This window comes from Chelonoidis abingdonii, chromosome 5 (genome assembly GCF_003597395.2).
Source record: "Chelonoidis abingdonii isolate Lonesome George chromosome 5, CheloAbing_2.0, whole genome shotgun sequence".
In the NCBI taxonomy this organism is placed as follows: domain Eukaryota; kingdom Metazoa; phylum Chordata; order Testudines; family Testudinidae; genus Chelonoidis; species Chelonoidis abingdonii.
In genome coordinates this window covers 11,185,677-11,202,056 of record NC_133773.1, presented here as the reverse complement: position 1 = coordinate 11,202,056, position 16,380 = coordinate 11,185,677, and the positions used below count along the sequence as shown (strand labels likewise).

The 16,380-nt window shown below is 40.6% G+C and overlaps 1 protein-coding gene across 1 annotated transcript; it reads right to left on the bottom strand.

The window, feature by feature from the left end:
- Positions 1–2,823: 2,823 nt before the first annotated feature.
- On the bottom strand, positions 2,824–11,917 carry LEPROTL1 (leptin receptor overlapping transcript like 1). The gene is made up of 4 exons (XM_032782989.2): positions 11,811–11,917; positions 8,009–8,087; positions 6,260–6,446; positions 2,824–5,274 (listed from the first exon to the last, which is right to left on the bottom strand). Exons 1-4 carry the CDS (start codon positions 11,824–11,826, stop codon positions 5,158–5,160), a joined length of 399 nt encoding a protein of 132 aa, XP_032638880.1. The 5' UTR covers positions 11,827–11,917; the 3' UTR covers positions 2,824–5,157.
- Between the last annotated feature and the right edge of the window lie 4,463 nt (positions 11,918–16,380).

Sequence of the window (16,380 nt, the reverse complement as noted above, 5' to 3'; positions counted from 1 at the left end):
CCTTCTCATGTCCCATCTCTGGCCTCTGAAGAGATTTGCTAATAACAGTCACACATGGGCCATATGCCATCATACCATCCCCTGCATAAACATAACAAGCTCAGTCTTGAATCGGTTTCAGGTTAGGTTTTTGCTCCCACTGCTCTTCTTGGAATGTTTTCCAGAACATCACTCCTCTTGCAAGAATAGGCAAACTACACAATGACCATGACATACAGTTTGCTGTTATTACAGGACTTCATTTTAACAATATCTTTGGCACAAAAAGCCTTTCTTTGTTTAACTTGCAGGTCAGCAGCAATGCCTGGATACAAGATTATTATCCATGAACACTAAAATCATAACAATACAGGTACATGTAACACTTCCATAGTAAATTGGTAGATAATGTTGCCACTGACTTATTTTTTAAACAAACAGACAATAAGGGAGAGACTACATTTAGAGGTTTTAGACTTGCTCAGTCATTTGTTGTACACAGACAAATCTGAGGGAACTATATGCTAAACATTGTTACTATAACTAAAAAGTAGAGAAAAACTATACTAATTGAAGGAGTAACTTGCAATAGGCAGATTCAGAAGCTTCATTTTATGTTGACATTGTTAATACTTCACTTTCTTTCCAATCTCTGGTATGTAAACCCACTGTACCACTATTTTTGTATAAACATCTCTGTGGTTTCTTGTAATTGCATAAAGTACAAGTCTGTACTCTCCATCCTTTTGCAAATGCAACCTAAAATCTTTTTTTTTTTTTTTTAAACGCAATAGGCAGCTGTCAAATATAAAGGGAAGGGTAAAAACCTTTATGTATGCAGTAATATTAAATCCCTCTTGGTACAGAATCACGTACCTGTAAGGGGTTATCGGTTCAATTAACCTAGTTGGCACCTGACCGGAAGGACCAATAGGGAAAGAAGATACTTTCAAATGTGGGTGGGTGGGGAGGAAGGCTTTGTTTGTGCTCTTTTGTGTGCGAAAGGGACCAGACAGGAAAAAAAACCTCTCCTAAAACCCTACCTGAAATAAGCATCTAAGATTACAAAAAAAGTAAATAAAGGAAATGTATTAGATTATCTTTTGTTTTAGCTTGTGAATTTTCCCTATGCTAAGAGGGAGGTTTATTCCTGTTTTTTGTAACTTTAAAGTTTTGCCTAGAGGGCAAATCCTCTTTTAAATCCTATTACCCTGTAAAATTACCTTCCATCCTGATTTTACAGAGGTGCTGCATTTACTTTTTTCTTTATAATAAAATTCTGCTTTTAAGAACCTGATTGGTTTTTAGTGTCCTAAAAACCCAACAGTTTGGTCTGTGCTCACCTTGGTTACCTATTTGGTTGGTACAGTATTCTCAAGCCTCCCCAGGAAAGGAGATGAAGGGGCTTTGGGAGATATTTTAGGGGAAAATCTGAATCTTTGTCTAACTCACTTGGTAGTGACAGCAATACCATCCAAGGACAAGGAAGAATTTGTGCCTTGGGGAAGTTTTTAAACCTAAGCTGGTAGAAATAAGCTTAGGGAGGTCTTTCATGCGGGACCCCACATCTGTACCCCAGAGTTCAGAGTGGGGAGGGAACCCTGATAGCAGCCTTATTCTTTAAACTAGCTGTTCACAATGACTTTTCAGCCTTTTCCACTCAGAAGATAGTGCACGTTCAGAGTTCATGAGCATTTTAGTTTTTAGTCAAGAGTTACTTATCCTAGTCAAATTCCATTTGCCATTGTGCTAATTATTTAATCTCCATTGCTATGTTTAGACCTAATCTGTAATCCTTATTTGCTAATAGTCTCAACTCAGTTGCCTCCAATAAACAAACTACATTAACACTTCTCGCACTACTGGTCCCAAGAGATCTCATTTACGCCAGAAAAACAGCTCTTTGTTGTTACTGTCAAGTTCTTCCCTCATCTGTTACAGGACTCTAACTCACTGGTTTTCCTCATTTATGAGTGATGGTTAGAAAATTAAAGTTTCAACCATCAGAAGCCATCTATTATAATTTTCCTCAGATTTCACACATTAGAAATACACACTTTTTTGCTTTCAGAAACTGGTTTGACCCCATCAAGTTATACATTTTTCCCCTTAGAAAAAAGAAAAGGGCTTATCCACAATTTCCATTTGATTTCTTTGTTAGAAACAGGCCCTGTGTGTTATCAATTTCTCAATTTTCAGAAGTTTACTGATGGATGTATTTCACACCACTCTTTATAAAATCAGTATTCTTACACCTTGTGTGTACTGAGGCAATAAATGTAGCAGAAACACAACATATCAAAGTTTTGACTGACAACATATTACTGTGGAATATTTAAGTTTAAATTGTGCTAACTTAGTTGTAACCAGTGGATTTGCCCAAAAAGAATACTGTATGGTTTAGCATACTGTTATATATAATTTAAGAATTTCAGAAGTCCCCATATTGTGATATCTATTGGCAATGTAAGTCTGGAGCCATATACAATTAAGTTAGAGAGATAGTATCTGATATTATATATCTTACAAATAAAATTCAAGAAAATGGAAAAAAAGACTTGGAAAAGTGTCTAAACATTTTAAATATTATCTTTAATGGCTTTATTTGGAGTTCATTGGGACATTAGATACTGATGAATATATAATGTTAAACCTCTATGATAAACCTTGGATTAATGAAGAACTGGCTCACAGAACTGCCTCAAGTAATTATTGAAAACAAGCACATTTTTCCAACAGCAAGGACAACCCTATGAAAAAAAGTTGGGGAAAGCAATCCATGTTTTAAACACATCAGATCATTAACATAACAGTAAATTTTCATTAAATACCCAGAACTCAAGCTGATATTTAAAATGTTTATTGTTTCATCATTAAAAGTTCTTTATAGAAGGATGGCAATGCTATTTCAGTGCATATTATATGGAAAAATCATACCTCTCAAGTGTCTAGCCTAGAAACCAGAGACAGCACTATGTCCAATTAGTGTGCAAGGTCAAGAACACAATGCTGTCAATGCAATGAACAGAAAAATACACAGCTATTAAATATAAAAAATTCTGTGGCCAAGTGGAAGAGTAGCAGGGTATTACATTGACAATTAGGAAAGCAATGTGGGCATGGGAAAAACAGAACTCATTTCTTGGGCAATTGACTGGGTCAGGTCATAAAAAAAATTCAAGAATCTGGGATGTGTTGTCAAAGTCACAAGTGCTACCTTTTGTGTGAAGGCAAGTACTATCATTAGCCACTGGTTTAGAAGATTTTAAAAAGCATGTAAGGTATTTAGGTGAACAGGTCCCACTGAAAGTCAATGAGACATGCTTCTAACTCACTTAGGCACTTCTGAAAATGTCCACCTTACTCAGATTCTTCTGTTGCATGTCTTTACAGGTGGCTGAAACGCTATCTGCTAAAGATTCACTTTCTGCACACCTAGACTTTATTCTTCAGTTCCTTTACAGCTATGGGGAATATTGCTCAAAGCTCTTACCCACAACATTGTGTGGCCTTAACAGACTGACAGGTAGCTCTACACACTAGACTAAATATCTTGAACATACAATATCACATATGTAACTATCATGATTATCAGACTTGAAATAGTTTTACAGTTCGTTTACATCCGTGTAAATAAAAGAATCCCCTTTCAAACAAGATAAGCCAAGATCCACTTACCAGTGCTTCAGTATAAAAAAGCACAGAGTAATTAAGACCTAAGTAATCAATTTTTATCATACCTGCACAGTTAGCTTTCTAATCTTCATTTTTTTTAAAAAAGTTGAATAAAAATAGATTTTAGAAGTATTTTTGGTCAGCTTTATTGATGCATCTAATATAATCAAGCCTGGCTAATCTGCATTAATCTACTGTGTATCACAACTAACGTCTAATAAATAGGATTTGCATCAGTTAAAGACAGACTATTGAGAGGTATGCAGAAAACTTAAAATATTGTAAATTACGGGTGACATAGCCTTATGGAACAAGAACTACAATTATTACAGGTAACATTACTGTTAACAAATAATGCATGAACTGAAAGACTGACAAAGTCACTAGGAAATCATTTCAGTCAAAGACTTGCAAAAAAGTTGTGCTTTGACTGTACTGTATATTAATATAGCAATTCATTTTCTTACGCAAGTTAAATACCTACGATTTAAGTGTTAGCCTACATTTGAAAAGCCATTTTACTCAATATATACTACGTAAAAAATAAATTAAAAAAGGGAAGCAGGAAAAAAATTTTGTATATGCTGCAAATATACATCAGTAGTTCCATAAATGAACATTTTACCTCCCCTTTGATAAAGTGTGAAAAGCTGACATAAGAACAAAAACATACAATACTTATAAATAGAAACATTTCAACACTGATTTTTTGAAAATGGAATTAAATGTCAGTTTTCTTCTCACCAATGCAACTTAAATATTGCGTTTTATAGCATCAATAAACTTACGTATAAGAGATTTGTATGTCACACCCACAGAAGAGTTGAGAACAAAAAAGGGGAAGTACTCCTTTAAGGGTGTTAAAAACATAGGAATCAGATCCCAGAAAATAATTACCTGCTTATTAGCAGAACAGCTGCCCCATCCCCAAGCTAGTGGCATCAACACTTCAGTCGCAGTGAAGTATGAGCAGAACAGTCTACAACTGGTACTCTCATCCAGTACGCATACCCCCCCACCAAAACACACTGACAATCTACACATTTGCTTATTGACAATGTTGCATTTTGGCAGCACAACAGCTTACTTTGTCTCCTTTGTACATTATATTTTAGTCACCATGCTCAAAAGAAAAAAAAAGATAAAATTTATCTTTAAAAACTCTCTCAAGGAAACGATTTAAAAATTCTTCTTCTAGCATTTATATGTAGCATAAATACAAAACAGAATGGAACTAACAGTTACAATTTTTAATGAAGTGAGATACTAAACATATTTAAATAAAAAGAAGTGAAAACAGAGTGTCTTTCCAAACAATAGAAACCTTGAAATCCATCAACAAGTCAGTGAAAATAGTACACTTAACAATAAACAAGGTGAAAAGGAGTATCTAAAATACAACAAAGCCTTGCTATGCTATTTCTCCTTATTGCCCATTCTCTCATTTATATGGACGGCCACTGAATGATAAGATGTCTACAATAGTTCTGTACGCAACTCCTTTCACCACTGCTGCCAGCTGAAGTCGTCACTGCTGCCAAAGACCAAGAAAAATCCTAGGATAGTAGCAAAGATGACAGTATTCCCTGTGAGGACGAGTGCACACGCTCCCCACAAAATCTGTGGACAAGGGAAATTTAGTTACATATGCAGAGAACTAGACAGCAGAAGCAACCAAATGAGACAAAAAGAATAGAGTGCAAAGTTACTGAATGTGGTCTGAAGTGTAACAATTCACTGATGCAAGGACAAGTTGATCCAGAACCCGAGCAGCTTCCCCTCATTGCTAGAGTTCAGGTACAGCTGTTTTTTACCACCATATCATCTAGACCTGCTCCAAGCAGGGTTAGATAACAATAATAAATATGTCTGCTCTCAATCTACCCTGGTGCTCCTTTGGTTGCTGGCCCCAGTGCTAGACTTGCCTAAACGTAGAATTATAGATGCAGCCCTCTAGAAAAAGTTATTTTCAAAAACCATCTAAAAGGAATTAAATGCTCAGAATCCATTAAAAGTCAATAGAAGTTGGGCACCTGATTCTCTCAGGCACTTTTGAAAGCCACACTCTAGTGGGAAGTTTCTCTCTAGGAAAGAACTTTAAAAAAAACCTTTATTTTCTGATTTTCTCAGTGGAATTAATGCACACTAAATATTCTTTTAAAAGGTATAAGTGAAAGAATACAAAGCAGTACAGAGTGGTTTGAAGGGCTGAAGAGAATTATACATTGATTAGAATGGAGGTCCACTCATTTTTTCATAATACTCTGACATCCTATATTTTTATTTATTGAGCCTAACAAAAAGAAGAAAGAGAAATAGCTGACCACTAAGGAACTGTCCTTTCTAACTATTACAGAAATGGTTTCCATATTATTTGGAACATTTCTAGCTTTGTTTCTGTGGGTAAGATTTTATATTGCTGTTCTGTTTTCCTTCTTGAATGTTTGCAGTGTTATATACATTTTCATCTACTCAGATACATTTTGATACAACTTTAAACTAAGCTGTTTAAAGTGTATCAGCAAAACGTTAAGCTCAGAGAAAGTATTACACAACATAGAATCATTTAGCAAAGAACATGTTCCCATATGGAAACATTACTAACCAGCTGTGCTCTGGCAAATACGATAGGTAGTCCAAATGCTGAGACAACAATGCCTGTTGTAAGAAATATTGCTAGTTCCTTGCAAGCATTACTTGTAGCATCTGTTTCATCTACTAATCTTCTTGCTATGCAGTATGGAATAGGAGAAAGGATGTAAAAAAACAGAACAAACAGTGGCCAGTATTGGCTGGGGAAAAGAAAAAAAGAAGAGTTAATATTCCCATTTCTTCAAAGTAACTAGTTTGCCATCATTTTCCTGATATACACCCTTAAGAGTATACTTTTATCCCCCCATCCAGGAAACAGGAACATCGAAGAAGCCCCTATACCACAGTGATTGCTGTACAAAGCATATTAAGAACTACAGTTTCTTGTCTCACTGCAAAGTTATTTAACCCCCTATTAATCCCTTTCCTCTTCAGGCAAAGCTTTAAAAATGGGGCATTCCAACATGAACTGACAGACATATTGGCTCCAGTTCATTTATGTGGGAAGTGAATTCCATACCTAAGGTGGGGCCACCAATGAAAATATTCTGGCAGTAGCCTCAGATGTTCAAGCCCAGGGCTGTTTCAGCTGACCTCAGTGACAGTGGAGGAAAACAGGTTGAGAGGGAGTTCTCATCCATGTTTTTCTAGGAGCCTCATTGCATCATTTAAGAGAACCGGATATGATCAACTCCACTCTGAATATTTTAGCAACCAAGCCAAGTTTTACAGGATTTAAAAGCTGACCATAAAAAATTATCGGTGGAAGGAGACAATTGTTCTCCACAGACATTTTAAAAAAAAAGGCAAAAAAGCATAGCAATGGAATTAATGCCTCCATAATATTTTTAAGAACTTGGAAAATTAATACTTTGGCAGATATTTTTAAGTTTAGAGTTCACTCAATAAGAAGGGATCACAAATTATATTTAGCGCTACACCTGACATTCAACACACAGAAGGCACGAAAAAGGATGCTACAGACCAAAATACAGATCCATGAGGACAACTTATCCCACAACAGCAGCACAGGATGTCATCCTACCTAGCAAGAGGTGTGTAGTGTAATTTTTTCATTTTACCATCAGTTGGAAGGGCAGGACAATTTATCAAACAGACCTGGTATACGGAAGAAACTAGCAAGGCCTGCCCTTTGGCTAGATGGTCTACAAGCTTGTCTATCAATGAATCTAGAGAGACACGGTAGGTGAGGTAATATATTTTACTGGACCAACTTCTGTTGCTGAGAGAGACCAAGAAATTGGTCCAATAAAAGATATTACTTTGCCCTCATCATCTCTTGAATATTCTGGAACCAACTCAGCTACAACACTGCACGTATCAGTGAATCTGTCAACTATCCAATAGAGTTTGTTGGACAAAGTGGCAATCACACTGGCAATACACTTCATTACCCATTTCAATACATGCTAAAACCGTTGTCAATCGCAAGTACACAGAGATTATAGGATAAAAGGAGTATTTGAGAAACATTTTTCTGATGCTTTCCTTAATGGTTTGTGTTTAAGACTATGCTATAAATATTAGCTGATTTCCCTTTTCTGACCAGATAGCTGAAAACTAGTTCACAGGTGACCCTTTTTGTTTTTTCCCCAACATTTTCAATTCATAATCAAAAAATTGCCTATAGGAACTGGCCAGTGTGCAGCAAAAGGAATTTCACTACACTGGCTCTGGAGGACAGACTATTCAGGAGTGAAAGGGCCATGAGGTCAAAGTGTATTAAAATTGTATACATTACCTATTGTACTGTGGAAGAGCACACCCAAGCATTAGAAACATTAGTCCAATTGCTCCCCCAAAGGACAGACTAATCAAAGCTGTAAGGAAAACACAAATCAAGAACAGAATGGTCAGTTTGTTGTACCACATGGAATACAATCTGAAAGCATTAACTATTTTTTTGGCTATTGGCAAAGCTGAACAATATCTACACAAGTCAAGGGTGTCATTGCAATAACAGCCTCCTCCTGCTGCATTAACAGACTTTCAAAGTTAAGGTGGAGGAGGTAATATCTTTTATTGGACCAATTTCTGTTGGGGGGAGAGACAAGCTTTCGAGCTTACACAGAGTATCCTATAATATCCAACAGGTTTTAGAGTAGCAGCCACATTAGTCTGTATCCGCAAAAAGAACAGGAGTATTTGTGGCACCTTAGAGACCAACACATTTATTTGAGCATAAGCTTTCGTGGGCTACAGCGCACTTCATCGGATGCATAGAATGGAACATAAAGTACATGTACATTGGCCAAACCGGACAGTCTCTACACAAAAGAATAAATGGACACAAATCTGACATCAGGAATTGTAACATTCAAAAGCCAGTAGAACACCACTTCAACCTCTCTGGTCACTCAGTAACAGACTTAAAGGTGGCAATTTTCCAACAGAAAAACTTCAAAAACAGACTCCAACGAGAAACTGCTGAACTTAGAATTAATTTGCAAACTAGATACCATTAACTTGGGCTTCAATAGAGACTAGGAGTGGCTGGGTCATTACACAAATGGAATCTATTTCCCCATGTTAAGTATCCTCACAGCTTCTTGTCAAGCTGTCTTAAATGGGCCATCTTGATTATCACTACAAAAAAACAATTTCTCCTACTGATAATAGCTCATCTTAATTAATTAGCCTCTTAGAGTTGGTACGGCAACTTCTACCTTTTCATGTTCTCTGTATGTATATATATCTTCTTACTGTATGTTCCATTCTATGCATCTGATGAAGTGGACTGCAGCCCACGAAAGCTTATGCTCAAATAAATTTGTTAGTCTCTAAGGTACTCCTGTTCTTTTTATAATATCCAAGTCAATTTTACTTTTACAAACACTTAAAACAGATCAATAGATGCTATTGCAGTAGATTGGGGTGAGCTGATCTCATTCCTCACCCTTCCCCAGCATTTGCTTGACAGAATACGCTGTAATTAAGGTTGCAAAACAGATTCAATAATAATCCTGTTTTTCACTTGCTCAAAAGCTCCATGGGGCTAGACAGAAGATTAAATGTTTTTTGCATGTTTGGAGGAAATCTATTTAACTACCTGAATTGTGAGACACTAAAAATGTCACACTAATAATGCAAATGGGCTGAACTTTGAAATGAGTCACAAATCATGCTTATTGAATGGAATATCTCATAATCAAACTTGCAAAAAATACAACTGGATATATTTCTAAAGGACTTCTATTCGCTTAGCACAATAAGATTTTAGCAAAGAAGCCCAGCCTCCTTTGGATAAATTCACTGCCTTATGCTTATTCATTGTTTAGTATCATAGGTCAGATACTGATAATTGTTCACAAGGCTATGTTCTGAAACCTCTTCTCTTAAGTGATTTTTTTTTTAAATGTTATTCTGAAGTTATATCTGACTAAATGAGTTTCAAGTCACATGCAACATATACCTCAGTTTTATTTCACACTCTCAGATGTCCAAGTTTATATAAAAAATAAAGTATGGTAATTGCATCCACTAGAAGTCAGTTTTTTTAAAATCAGAAAATAGAAGACAGAAAACAGAAGGAATAGTCCCACTGACTGATGTGAAAGTATAATTGTTTTAAATCTTCATTTATCATCCTATCAAATGATGCCCTCTTAAAACTGCTCGGTTATTTACCAATGAAAATTTAACTTGATATACAGCCAAATTAAATGTTACAGGTACTATGCTTTTCAGAATTAAATCTTTTGAAGTGTGACTATTCGTGTACTAAGTAGGATTCAATCAAATCTACTGAAACTCAAGTTCCCAGATTTTTTCCACTGATTCCAAGCCATCAGAGCATTTTATTTCTTGTTTGTTTCATATTTAATTTAAAGGAGATGTTTATTGGTATTAAAGGTTCTGTACATTTGTATATAATACTACACAAAAATGTAACTTTGGTTATATGAACATTTATATTAAGCTTTAAAACAAAGTCTATGTTAGATGAAGTTTTGAATGTAATTTAAAAATCAGGCTCTACATGTTTTCACCTGTTAATACTTAAAGAACAAAGATGATGCAAATGGGACCATCATATCCACCTTGGGACTTTCTGAAGCACAAGAAAGGTTATAAGTCCCTAACTGTAACCTCATGGGGTTACTTCACTTATTAATCCTATTGTGAAGAAAACATGATTTAACTTTGGCAGTATAATTAAGCTAGCAATGAGAATGAATAGAGGTTTCTCATGAAGCCGTGTAGTATATACACACCAATGTCCCAGTATAGATTCAGACAATAAAACTGAAGTGAACAGAGTTTTTGGAGCTGTAAATTTTCTTTCAAATTTTTCAAAATCGATTATTCAGTTTGTGTACGGCATCCAAACCCCAATGGAGCTAACAAAAACTCTTACCTCAGAGAACTCTGAATCAGGCCCTATATTAAGTTGACAGCATTTTACCCATAGTACATTATACTGTTTAACCCATACACAGTTTCAGTCAATTTCTTCTATTTATGTGGGTTATTTTAAAAGAAAATATAATTATACAGCAAAAATCAGCAAGGGATCTCAGAAGCAGAGCTAGTACCTGAGGCTACTTCTAGCTTGTTTAAAATGTTAAACAAAGGAATTATTAATAGAGGAATATTTTAGATTTCATTTTAAACCTGTTCCCCAATAAGATACGGTGCTTTTGGTTCCATGTGTTCATTTTTATCCAGAAACATTTTGAGGCAAATGACAGATTTTCAAGAAGCTGAACGCTTACCAATTCTTAACCAGTCCGCTGGCTTTATTGTAACTCTTTCTTTAAATAACATCCTGAAATCAGAGTTATTTAACTTCACAGAAACATAGGGTATTCCCAAGAGATTTCAGAAAGCTTTTGTTCCTTTGTATGGATCAGTCCATTAAAAGTTAGGATTTGATTTATGAAAAATGTTACTGGAGATTTGGAAGTTGTATAGATACGATACAAACGAAGATTAGAGTAAAGCTAGAATCTGATGAGTCAGGTTGCCAATAGCCAGAAGATGACTTTCACTGGCGGACCGAGGGAACGCACAAGTAATATTTATTGCAGAATTTACTCTTTGTGGGTGTTTAAAATTTGACCTCCTGCCCTTCTGTCTGCAAAGGCGCCCACACGAACGTGAGCCAAGGCTAAACCAACCACGTGCTACAAGCTAAGGCTTTGTTTTCACGTGGAAGCAGCTACCTCACTGTCAAACCCAAGCGGGGACAAAGTACGGGTAGAGTTTGCCTCCACCCGCTACATCAAACCAACGCCCGGCGGCGGGCTGCCCCGGCTCACCACACGGAGGATAAGACCTCTCGGGCCTCCACACCAGAGAGCGCTCAGCGCCGCTCCGTCTCTGGGGGCGGCAAGGCAGCTCTGACAGCCGTTCCCGTGCACCCCGCGGCCCAGGCACTGCTCCCTGCCAGACCCGAGGCTGCGGGAGACGGGCCCCGCACCGGGGAGTGAAGGCTCTGCCCCCCCTCGGGGCACGGGGTGTGGCTGAGACCTTGGGTCTCAGGGGCGCCCATTCGCTCCCCGGCCCCTCCCAACGCCGACAACCGCTCCTGCCCCCAGCACCTTTGATCCCGGCCATAGTGTCGCCACCGTTCCCCTCACCGCACAGTCGGCCGCTAACAGGGAGAAGCCCCTAACCAACCCCCGGAAGTGCGTAGGAGCGGGACGGGGCAACACTTCCGGTGAGAACTGCGCAGCCGCCAAGGCAAGAACTCGCTCCTCCGTCATGTGACTCGGGCACCGTGAAGCCCTGCGCCGGCGGGCGTGTGGGGGAAGGGAGGTGGCTGCTTAAAGAGCCAGTACTGCAGCGGGGAATCCTTAAAGGGCCAGAGACTGCGTATTACTCAGCCTCCGCAGACCAGCAAGATGAAGCCAGGGCCGCCTAGATTCAGGCTTTCATGGGGCCTGGGGCAAAGCAATTTTGGGGGCCCCTTCCATAAAAAAAGGTGCAATACTATAGAATTGCCCCACTTGCCCCCCCCCCCAGCAGCCCTGGGAAAAATAAACGTTTAAAAACCGTCTGCATCTCAGAACAAACCCAGTTTTGAGAAAACTTCTTTTTCAAGTCACCTCTACAAGGTATCACTGGGTCTCAGCATCAGCTAGTGCTAAAAGGCACTAAAGCTCATTAAAAGGGTTGGACAAAGATTTTCCATCTTTGTTAGGGGTTTTCAAAAACCAGAAACAATCACAGTCAATGTCTGCTTTCCTTCAAAATTTGTTGTGGTTTTTTTAACTGAAAAGCTGAAATTAGTCTGCCAAAATCTGAACATAGTTTGGGGTTTCATAAGTGTGTGGCCAAATACTTGCTGCTTGCTGTGTTTGATTGTTTAAAGAAACAATACAAAAATTCTGATTAAAAAAATCCAAAACTTTTCAACCACCTCAGCTTGTGACCAAACACCTGAGCCCATCCAGTCAGAGATTGTTCCAGGTTTCTGATACTCTGCTGGCTTCCTTGACTCATATCTGTCTCCATAACTTTGGGTTCATTTAGCTTAGAACATAAGAACGGCCATACTGGGTCAGACCAAACGTCCAGTGCCAAGTGCCCCAGAGGGAGTGAACCTAACAGGTATTGATCAAGTGATCTCTCTCCTGCCATGCATCTCGACCCTTTGACAAACAGAGGCTAGGGACACCATTCCTTACCCGTCCTGGCTAGTAGCCATTAATGGACTTAACCTCCATGTATTTATCTGTTTCCTAGAGAGTGGCTCCATGGGGTCCCTTCACAAAACTGAGACGTTTACGTGGGTTTGTCTTAGTATAAAGCTTATGTACATACCCACGGACTGACATTTGAGCTTGTGCCAGAATCTGCGATGAGCCTATGTTGTGAAACTGAAATGCTCAAAATAGTACATGCATGTGAATGGACACAGGGTGCTAAAATAAATTAAACTAGGGGTCTCAACTGGGGGCGTGGAACACTCATGGGGTCACGACGTTATTACTGGGGTTGCGAGCTGTCAGCCTCCACCTAAACTCTGCTCTGCCTCCAGCATGTATACGTATTTATAATATAAAAAAGTGTTTTTAATTTATAAGGGGGGTCGCACAGAGGTTGCTATGTGACAGGGTCCACCCAGTACAAAAGTTGAGAACACATGAATTACCCCTCTGGAGCCTCGGGGAATGCAGGGAGGGGGGCTCCCTCGGTGGGATTGGAAGGAGTGGGGGTAGGATATGCTCTTCTCATATGTGATCCCCCCCATGGCTCCTCTTGGTCTATCACCAATGTTAATTAAAATGTAATTTTAATGAAGCTGCCCTCCTGAAAGAATCTCCCTATGGCACTGAAAGTAACGAGACTATAATTGGCATTTGAGAAGTGAAAGGGATGGTAGCCTAAGGGAAAAGATAACAGCTTGGATCTTTGGTTAAATAGCTGTCTGCACAGGCCTCAAATTGCTGAATGAGCGTTAGGGTAGGGGAAAGCGGCCTCCCCAAACAGCCTGCCCGCCCCCAATCCAACCCCCACCACCCATCCTGCATCCCCAACTGCCCCCTCAGAATCCCGACCACCTGCTCCTTATCTCATCACTAGCCCCCGAGGTGCCCCCAACCACACTCTGGGACCCACCACCCGCACCAACCCCCCCGCCTCCACGCTCCTTGTCCCCTGACTACCCCAACCCCTATCCACACACCCCCTGAGTCCTGACAGATCTCTGGAACATCCACAATCCAACCCCCCATTTCCCATTCCCTGACCATACCCGCAGAACCACTGTCCCCAGGACCCCTTACCCCTTATCCAACCCCCCTGGCCCTGGCCCCCTTACCATGCCACTTACTCCCGCCCAGGGGTGAAAGTAACTTACAGGACTTACCGGTACTGCAGGAGTCCTGAGGGGGGCGTGGCCTCAAGATTTAAAGGCCGTGGGGCACAGCCTGTGGCTGGGAGATCCAGGGGCTTTAAATCAACCCAGGGATCTCAGCTGCAGAGGTGTCCCCTGACTGTCCTCGGGACTCCCTACCACTTATCCAATCCCCTTGGCCCCCTTACCATGCTGCTTACCCCCCCCTGTCCTGGATCCTCAGTGCGCCACATTGAGGAGCGTCCCTGGACAGCACTGCAGCAGCATAACTCCACGAGACCTGAGCTCCCACTGCTTGGCCGCAGCTCACAGCCCTGCCCCTTACCAAGCATCTCTGAGCGAGAGGAGCTCAGGCCCTGCCCAAGCTACACCGCTTTAGCTCTGTCCAGGGCTGCTCCTGGACGCAGCCCGCTGAGGTGCCGGGGGATGGGGAAAGGCAGGGGCAGGTCCAGGGGGGAGCCTCAGACATTGTCGTTGGGGCCCCTGTGGGGCCCAGGGCAAATTGCCTCACTTGTCCCCCCCCTCTGGGGGTCCTGGATGAACCATTCAAGTCATACCCCCTTCAGCCCAGTCCTGGATCGCTCTCTGCTGGGTGCAGATGCCAGCAGTGCCTTAGCTTTTATCTTAGAAATATTGCAACCCCCCTGATATTATCATTAGTTGCACAACATTTGGTGCTTTCAGTATGGGAGACGTTCCTCTGTAAAACAAGTTCATTTCTAGCCCTTGTGGTTGGCTGACACTGTGAGCCAGTCAGACCAGGATGCTGAAGACAAATCAAAACATCCCCACTGTTGTTATTTTGTTATTTTTCAGGCAAATTTAATTTGGGTCTGAGTTATGATTTGTGAATGCTTGAGGTTGGCAATTCTGCAGCTTACAGAGTGCTGCTCCTCCCTCCCACCTGAACAATTTCAGATGTTGTTGGATGTATAAAATAATTGCTCATCCCTTTCAAAAGAGCCACACACAAACTAGGTAACTGCACTCTGAATGCAGAGCAAAGCAACTTGGAGGGAGCAGATAGTACAAAGCGAAAAAGGCCCTCCATGACTCACATGCTTTTTGCACATCTGTATCTAGTTCAAGTCCTCAATAAGCACAACCAATTTGCTACATTTTGCCAAAAAAATGTAAGGCTCAGTCTTTCAAGAGGAGGATTGGGTGTGGTCTACATTTAATTTTAACGCAGCAGTTCTCAGCTGGGGGTCAAGAGCCCCATGGAGGGCTGCAAGCAGATTTCAGGGAGTCTGCCAAGCAGGGCTGGCATTGGACTCTATGGGACCAGGGCAAAAAGCCCAAACCTGAGCCTGAGCCCCGCCACGGGAGGATGAAGCCAAAGCCTGAGCAACTTAGCTTTACAGGGTACCCTGTGGTGTGGGGCCCCAGTCAATTGCCCTGCTTGGCTGCTTGCTACCCCTCAATGCCAGCCTGGGCTTTTCTATGCTGAAAAACTATTATAGTGGCCCAGGGGGGCAAATGAGTTTTTATAGCATGAGGGGGGCAGGGCTCAGAAAGAAAAAGGTAGAGAACCTCTGGCTTAATACATTAGGCACTATATGACCCACAGAAAGTTTACAATATTAAAAAAGTTTATTAACACAAATGAGAGCTATAATGCATAAATTGGGTCTATAGATTCAGTTGTTAAGGCCAGAAAGGACCACTATGTTTATCTAAACTGACCTCTGATCTAGTGCATAACACAAGCCACACAATTTCAAGCAGTGTGTCCTGCAGCAAGCCCAATAACTTTTGATTGAACAAGAGCATCACCATTTAGGTATGTCTAGGCTGCAAAGTGTGTTCTTAACTCAGGATAGCAAAATTGGATTAAAACAGCAGAGAAGACGCAACTATTCGGCATTTAACTTGGGTTAGCAGCTCACGTTCAACCAAGGCTACATGGCAGGCTTGGCCTTGAGCTGTTAGCCCTTATCTTCCTGCTGTTGTAAGTAACCCAGGTTTTAACCCACACTGTGTAACCAGCTTAGTCTGTGACTAAGTCAAGACTCCCCCTAGGAGGCCTGGCCAAAGGGATGCAGGCTGGGCTCTCTATGTCGTATTCACTCACGAAAGCTCATGCTCCAATACATCTGTTAGTCTACAAGGTGCCACAGGACTCTTAGTTGCTTTTTACATTAAAACGTGCCCAGGAGGGAGCATGTATTCTGATCAGTGGGGCTGGAGTCAGAGGCCCATGTGCTGTGGAGGGGCCCCCTGCTCTGAGAGGGCCCCAGGAGCTTCGGGGAGTGGCTCAGCCCCAGGTAAGGCCACCCTGTATGGGGTGTAATAACCTTCCGCTCCTT